Raw genomic sequence first — 8,347 nt, 5'->3', positions numbered from 1 at the left:
GCCCAGATAACTGTAGGGACTTGCCTCAAGTCACACAGCTAGGGGTAAATGTGTGTGTTAGGATGTCAGCCCTGCTTTCTGGCAGTCATAGAGGAGATGACAGGATTGGTGGGAGCTATAGGGACATAAGTAGGTGGGACAGACAGAACATGCAGGCTAAGGGAGGAGGTTCTAAGCCCCTAACTCCCTATATTTGCAATCAAAAGTTGAAGGGAGGATCTCAGCTTACTCCTTCTCCCTCTGCTTCCCCCTTCTTTGCCTTTCTATGCTGCTCCAGGGGGCTCTCAGGGTACCAGGAACAGGGCTAAGCATGGTTTGTGTCACAGGTACAGATCTCAGTTCATACTTCCCATGTATAAGATACAGAATTTTACCTTTCTCTGATTCAACTTCATCTCTGTTTCCACTGGTAGAAATTTGGAGTTCCTTTCCCTTACCCCAGGAGGACACAACTGCACTCAATGCTGTCTGTTCACATGGGTCCCTGATGAGATGGCCCAACTGGACCTCCATCCTAAGAAGGCCTCTGTCTAGGCAGCTTTTCCCTCCGGGGTTGGTGGCTTCTCTGCTCTCTCTCCCCATTACACTTCAGAGTATGGGAACCTTTCTGCTGCACAAGGGCACAGGCATTTCTGCCAAGCATGCCTTGATCACTACACAGCTACTCCCTTTCTAAGGTCTTACACTTCTTTGGGGAAGGGGATTAGCACCCACAGACTCCTGGCCTTCATTGCTTTTCTAGGGTCCACTATCCACCTGGAGAGATGGCTGCAAGTTTTGCAGCTGGGACCTCCTAAGTCTCCCTCCCTGTCACTCCACATTCACTCTTTGCTTCTCCTCACAGCCCAGTGAGTCTTTCTATAATGTGTACATTGGAAGTCACAGTATAAAACCCCCTACTTATAATACGTTGTCCAGGCTTTTTCATTTTCTGCTATGCATAGATTCAATTTTAGCTTGATTTCCACTTCTTCACTTCTTTTTCTCAAACTGTTCTCCTGCAGCTTCAGATGCTTCATCTCTTCTGTGGCTGCTCCTTCTTGGTTTCCTTTGCTCACTCTCTTTTTTTCTTTCCCCTATTTATTTTTTTATTTTTAAAAAAGATTTATTTATTCATGACAGAGAGAGGAAGAGAGAGAGAGAGGCAGAGACACAGGCAGAGGGAGAAACAGGCTCCATGCAGGAAGCCTGACGTGGGACTTGATCCTGGGTCTCCAGGATCACACTCTGGACTGAAGGTGGTGCTAAACCACTGAGCCACCCAGGCTACCCTCTTTCCCCTCTTTATTTACTTTTTTTTTTAAGATTTATTTATGATAGACATAGAGAGAGAGAGAGAAAGAGAGGCAGAGACACAGGAGGAGGGAGAAGCAGGCTCCATGCCGGGAGCCTGACGTGGGACTCGATCCCAGGACTCCAGGATCGTGCCCTGGGCCAAAGGCAGGCGCCAAACCACTGAGCAACCCAGGGATCCCTTTCCCCTCTTTAAATCCTGACTTCTCTTCTTTCCTCCTTGGGTGATCTCACTCTTGGCCCTGACCCCAAGGACTATCAGTCTCTATGCTACAGATGCCAGCATTTCTGTGTGCAGCTCAGGCTTCTCTCCCAGACCAGGCCATGGCTAGGTGCCCATGGGCACCCCTGTTGTGTGTTGGTCTCAGCTACTGACAACTAATATTGTGGCTAGACTGGCCTTGTGGGGTTGTTGTTGTTGTTGTTGTTGTTGAGAGAGAGCAAGAGTGGGGAGGAGCAGAGAGAAAGGGAGAGAATCCTAAGCAGACCGCACACCAGTGTGGAGCCCAAAGCAGGGCTTGATTTCATGACCCTGAGATCATGACCTGAGCTGAAATCAAGAGTCAGACGCTTAACTGACTGAGCCACCCAGGCACCTCCACCTTGTGGTTTGTAATATAAATACAAGATGCCTTCAGCAATAACCATCAGGGAATTTGGGGAGAAAAAAAGATTTATTATTCACATATCCTGGAAATTGCATGGCACACCTGGGGCCACACAGCCAGTTCTCAGAGGGAGAGAGAGAAGGGGGAGCACCTTGGATTTCTGCTTTTATTGGGGTCCAGGGTGGGGACCTAAAATTTTACAGGCTCACTATTTATTGGTGAATTTAAGACAGAATAGTTGGTATTTAAAGAACAAAAAGAGTAAAATCAAGCAGTTCAAATGCTCAGTTACCAAGATCTCTAAAACAAAGGAGCCTCAGGTGGGAGAGGGGGCCGTGACCTGGCTCTTTTTATCTAGAGTTGTGTCTGGCAATGTGTTTAGATAGCCATCTCTGAAATGGATGTCTCCTTGAAATGGATGCTCCTCAGTCAAAGCTTAAGCCAGGCACTGATATTACAAAGAGGATAATCCAACTGTCAAGGCTTACACTATACTCTCTGACACAACTCACAATCTTTCACCCACCTACAGCTCCCATGTCCCAACAATGAAAGTGAAAGACTTTATCATTCATTTACCCAAAGCCTCCATGCCAGAATCCAGAGCATCACCATGGATGCCTTTCTCCCTCTCCCTGGACAAATCACCCATCAAACACTAAGTTCTGTTGATGGGCCAGGCAGTCTAGGGAGTGGTTAGTAAAGGCACTAGAGCCAAAGGTTTGGGTTCAAATTCACATCCTAGTAGCATAAGTTTGGACAAGTGACTTGACCTCTCTGGGATTCAGTTTTCTAATCTATAAAGTGAGGAATAATAACAGGACCTATACTTTATAGGATTATAATGAAGTTTACATAAGTGACTTTTCATAAAGGTGGACACAGTATATATTGCACAAGCATTTTCTGACTAAAATATATTTCTATCTTCTAAGTATCTCTTGAATTGGTCCCAAGCCACCAACATCTCTCCACAGGTTTCCTGCCCTGGCCTAATGGGTCTTCCTGCATCCATCCTTGCCCTCCTCTCATCCCTCTATGTACCCAAGCCTAGGTCACCTTTCAAAATGCAACTACTTAACACTCTTCAATGATTTCTACTGCATCGCCACACATCTTAACAGGGCTGATAAGACTTGTATGATCTGACTCCCCACTCACTTGTTGCATCTCATTTTCAACACTAAAATGCTCTGACATTTCCAACACTAGACTAGGGAGTTGCTTCCTCAAAATGTGTAAGAGCTGGGACAATCAAGACTATCCTTTCATTGACATAAAGTGAAAATTGACAACAGAGCCCAGTTTGTCCCAGGCTGCTTTTGAGGCTCCCAGAACACCTGCCATGCCAATCTGTTTCCTGATTTCTTCATTTAGGAAGAATTTATGTATTTATTTGTAAAATAAAAGTGTAAATAAAGGCTGGGCAGTGTGGGGGCACTCAGAGATAAATCATATCTAGCTGGGCTCTCTTCAAGGTGCTTTACCTGAATTAACTCATTTCCTGGGAGGTTAGTACTATTGCTAGCCCCGTTTTGCTAGTGAGTAAACCAAAGCACAGGAAACTTAATTATTTTGCCCAATGTTTTACAACTAGTGAATCAGGAGCCAGCTTGATTCCAGACCCTGGCTAAGGCTAATGAGATAGAGCATTATAAAGAACTTGAGAAACTTCAGAGGCAGGAATAATCACATTTAATTAGTGGAAGTCCAAAAAAATCATAATAAAAATATGACAGTTTACAGTGTGGTTTAGCACAGATTATCTCCTTTTACTAGATGAGGCAATGTAGAGTCATGGTACATGGCACAAGGTCTAGAATCCGGTAATACCAATATTGGTTTCCCAGCCTTGTCAACACAGGGTAGTTGTTTTTGACCTCCTTTTTGTGCGTCAGCATTCTCGTTTGTCAAAAAGGTAAAATAAAAGAATTTACCTCATGCCATTGTGAGGACTAAATGAGATAATAATGCCCTTAAAGCACTCGGCACCATGCCTGGATATAGCAAGTGCTCAAAAAAAAAAAAAAAAAAAAAAAAAAAGGCATAATAAGATGCTGGCTTATTTTTATAAGTCTCACAACAGCTCTGTGAAGGTTTTGTCTTCGTTGTACAGTTAATAGCACATGCTTACTAGATGCCGGGCATTGTCCTAACACACTGCTAACTCAATCTTCACAACAGTCCCTAGAGCTATGTCTACATATTATAATCTTTGTACAGGGGCAGGAAACTGAACATAAGTAATTTGAACAAGTTCACAGCCAGCAAGAGGAACAACCGGGTACTTACTTCCCGGGTCTATACTCTTAATCATAGTGCCTTTCAACAACAGGTGACGAAACAGGCTCGGAAAGTTAGAGATGCTCACGCCCGAGAAGGAGCTCTAAATTCCCTTCAAACCCCAGGATTATAATCACATCCAGCAGATGGCCCCCCAGAGCATAGCAACGTGCGAGATTTGCGTAAGCGGTCAAAACTACCATGCCCACAATGCTGTGCGAACATTAAGGGCCTCCTCCTCCTCCAGTTTAGCTGTCCGAGGTACTGCCTATGTGCTCTGCAGGAGGAATGCATGTATCTGAACCATTCAGGCCTTCCCTTATCTTCAGATCGTGAGGTAAAAGTTTTTTTTATCCTTCATATTACTCTCTTTGGCGTACTAGTTGGAGAATAGAAAGGCCGAAACAACGCTGCTTTTTGTTGGCGTCATATGACCAAACCTAACGTGAGGACCCTTGACCTCTGACTCAGGATGGCGGCGCCCGTGGCCGTCGCTTTTGCTGTAATCCTGAGCTGAACTGAGGCCGCAACCCCGCGTCATGTCGAAGCTGAACCGAGCCGCTCGGGCCCTCAGGAAGCCCGAGGCCGGCGGCGTGATCCGGACCATCGTGCGGGCAGGCCAGGCCATGACCGGGCCTCCGCTAGGTCCCATCCTGGGTCAGGTGGTCCCGCGGCTGGAACCCGGAGCGGGAGGCGTGGTGGGGTGGGACCTAGTACTGGGACCCGGAGCGGGTGGAGGGTGCGGGCTCGGCTTGGTAAGGTAAGGTCAAAGCGCGGCTTTGCTGCCCACACGCTTTTGGTCTTTGCGTTCATTCCGTGGCCTGTTCGAGGCTAAGCTTCCTCCGTCCTTGGTCAGCGGCCCCTTGGGAGGATAGAGGGACGATGCATACAGATCCTCTGGCGCGTAAAGTGTTAGTTGAATCTGGGTTAATAAGAGGAGGATGGGACCTTTAAGAGATGAAGACGAAGGAGGAAAGGGATAGAATCTCCCGTATGGTAGGAAGCCGCCCCCTTGTCCCCACACTAATGTCCGTGCTTCCCACCCAGAGAGGTGTTTCCATCAACCAGTTCTGCAAGGAGTTCAACGAGAAGACAAAGGACATCAAAGAAGGCATTCCTTTGCCCACCAAGATTTTTGTGAAGGTGCACAGTCGGGACTTTGATCCTGTTTGGCTTTTAAGTTTTTATTTTTATTCCAGTTAGCCGGTATACAGTGTTATATTAACTTTGAGTGTATGATATAGTGATTCACCGGTTCCATGCAACACGCGGTGCTCATTGCACTCCTTAATCCCCGTCACCTACTGATCCTATTTGTTTTTCTTCCCCTTGGTTACTGGGGTTGCTACTCTGCTTTTAATTTTGGGTGAGGCTCTTCCTATCACCGAGTCCCACTTTCCCCATTTACACAGTGGAGACTAGACCATATCTTTTCTGAGCCTTTCCTGCCATATTGCATTTCCTCCCTTTGCCTGTCCATCTCACTCGGGCTTCTACAGCAGAGCTGAGCCTGGACTAGAGGTGACAAAGCTGTTAGCTGCAGATTTATTTTCCCCGTGTTTTCATGATCTGTTAAATGGACGCCAGTGGAAGATGAGTCAAGGGAAGGGGGAACAGAAGTTAAAAGTTCTCTGGGCTGGGGCAGCAGGGCCTAGAGGAGATAAGAGAGATATTCTCCTGTATTTTCTTCCCCATGAAGCCTGATAGGACATTTGAAATCAAGATCGGACAACCCACTGTTTCCTACTTCCTGAAAGCAGCTGCTGGGATTGAGAAGGGGGCCCGGCAAACAGGTAAGGGTCAGGGTGGGTACCCGGGATTTTGGGGGCTCTGGAAGGAAGCCGAGATACCTCAAGGTCTACTTGTTTCTTCCTCCCAGGGAAGGAGGTGGCTGGCCTGGTGACCTTGAAGCATGTGTATGAGATCGCCCAAGTTAAAGCTCAGGATGAGGCCTTCGCCCTGCAGGATGTGCCCCTGTCCTCTGTGGTTCGCTCCATCATTGGCTCTGCCCGTTCCCTGGGCATTCGTGTGGTGAAGGAGTGAGTGTCTTGGGAAGGTGCAATGTGAGGGGAGGGCTTGGAAAGTTCTTGACTCTGGAGCAAAGCCAAGAGGGCCCATTACAGTGGGAGGACCAGCTTCTGAGTCAAGGACCTTAGATTCTTGGGAGTGGGCAGCCTTATTCATCCATTTGGAATATGAATATTAAGTACCTGTTATGTGTCAGACATTTTTCTGGACGTTAGATACAGCGAGGAAGAAATCACTGGGTGGCTCAGTGGTTTAGCATCTGCCTTTGGCCCAAGGCGTGATCCTGGAGTCCCGGTATCAAGTCCCACATCAGGCTCCCTGCATGGAACCTGCTTCTCCCTCTGCCTGTGTCTCTGCCTCTCTCTCTCTCTCTCTCTCTCTCTCTCTCTCTCTCTCTTTGTCTTTCATGAATAAATAAATAAAATCTTAAAAAAAAAAAGATACAGCGAGGAACAATGAGATAGCCATGCTTGGCCCCACTCCTAGGGAGTTCACAGTTGAGAGCTGGAGGCAGATGTGTAAGTGGAGCATTAGGCTGCTAGATGGTCATTGTTGACAAAAGGAACTGCAGGTTCTTGAGGAAAGAGTAGAGCTCCTAATTTTGCCTGGTGTGTCAATGAGGACTTCACAGAGGAGGTGACATCTGCACAGAGACTTGGAAAAGGAGGTCAAGGACTGGGACAAGCATTCCAAGAAGTGGGAAGATCCCTGTGAAGGACAGGAGGTGAAAAAGTGAAGCAAATAAATGCAGTGTGCTCTGGCGTATGGTGCTAGAAGCAGAGTGGGGAATAGGAAGAGAGGTGAGACAAATGGACCAGTTGGGAAGGCTGAAGGCTGTTTCCATCTATCTGAAGTTCATATTTGATCCTGAGGCCAACAGGAAGCCCCCTCCTAGGGTTTGGGATGACCTCAGGAATTATTTCTCTGAAGTGAGATGTTGGATGGGAGGGCATACATCATCTGAGGGCTCAGACAACAGCAAGGGCGGGGCTTGGCCCTTTATGGGCCTCTTGCTGCTGATGTTACATCTCATGCTGAGGCTAACATTTGTTTCCTAAGAGAAGTGGGATTAAACGTGGTACAAGGATAGACCTGACTTTCTCAAATCTTCACTTTGACTAGAAGTACAGAAGTGAGTCGATCTGACCCTTGCTTGGGGGGAGGCACATGTGTATAGCCTGACGACTTCTTTGTACAAAGTGTTTGGGGGCACAGAGGAAGGGGCAGTTAATCTGGATTGGGGTATAGCCGGGGCCTCAAAAGGACTGGTGGAGCTTTAAGGAGGGAATCATAGGTAGAGACAGAGGTGGGGTAGCAAAGGTATGGAGGCTGGAGAGTCCAAGGAGGGAGAAAGGGCTCTGAGACAGTGGTGTGGGCACTTGTGAGCTTCCCAGCGGTGACTGGCCACTCACTATCTCCTTTTCTTACCTGCAGCCTCAGTTCAGAAGAGCTAGCAGCTTTCCAGAAGGAGCGAGCCGCATTCCTGGCTGCCCAGAAAGAGGCAGATTTGGCAGCCCAGGCAGAAGCTGCCAAGAAGTGACCCTGTCCCCCACACTCCAGGGTTTTGAAGGGAGTAGCTGGAATGGAGGCCAGTTGGAAAAGCTGTACCAAAAGGGTGGGAGGGAGGTGACACCAAGCTGATTGTTATATCCCTGACTTTAAATTATATATTTTCATATGTATGACAGTATCAAGAGATCAAACTTAAATAAACATTTCTTTTGTCATCCGCTCTTGACTTCTGTCTTGGGACCTGAAGGGAAAAGGACCAGTGCTGATGGCAGCCAATGTGAACAGACATCAGCTGCCCTAAGGAAGTTGGTCTTCATGCTGTTTCTCATACTGTGTAATCCAATGCTTAGCCAAGCAGAGCACCTTGCCCAAGTTTTGAATTGGTGGCAGAGGTAGGAGTTGGAGCTGTTTAAACTTGTTGGAGCCTTCTGATGCGAAACCCTGTGTTGTCCTCCTCCTCAGAGGTAAGAGAACAGGTGGAAGCCATGGATGCTCAGGCTTAGATGTACAGAAGCAGCAGAGGTGGGACGCCTGGGTGGCTCAGTGGTTGAGTGTCTGCCTTTGGCTCAGGGTGTGATCCTGCAGACTCAGGATCGAGTCCCACATCAGGCTTCCTTTAGGGA

At 47.5% G+C, this 8,347-nt stretch overlaps 1 protein-coding gene across 2 annotated transcripts; it reads left to right on the top strand.

Annotated features, from left to right (window-relative positions):
* The first annotated feature begins 4,617 nt into the window (after window positions 1-4,617).
* On the top strand, window positions 4,618-7,939 carry MRPL11 (mitochondrial ribosomal protein L11). Of its 2 annotated transcripts, XM_072790006.1 has the most exons (5): window positions 4,618-4,846; window positions 5,232-5,327; window positions 5,884-5,977; window positions 6,064-6,223; window positions 7,647-7,939. In XM_072790006.1, the coding sequence occupies exons 1-5, from the start codon at window positions 4,724-4,726 to the stop codon at window positions 7,750-7,752; spliced, it is 579 nt and encodes a 192-aa protein (XP_072646107.1). In that variant the 5' UTR covers window positions 4,618-4,723; the 3' UTR covers window positions 7,753-7,939. The 2 variants fall into 2 exon arrangements, with proteins under 2 accessions (XP_072646107.1, XP_072646108.1); XM_072790007.1 differs by lacking the exon at window positions 5,232-5,327 and having other exon boundaries at window positions 4,630-4,846.
* Window positions 7,940-8,347: the final 408 nt, after the last annotated feature.

This window comes from Canis lupus, chromosome 21 (genome assembly GCF_048164855.1).
Source record: "Canis lupus baileyi chromosome 21, mCanLup2.hap1, whole genome shotgun sequence".
In the NCBI taxonomy this organism is placed as follows: Eukaryota; Metazoa; Chordata; class Mammalia; order Carnivora; family Canidae; genus Canis; species Canis lupus.
This window is presented reverse-complemented; position numbering and strand designations above follow the sequence as displayed.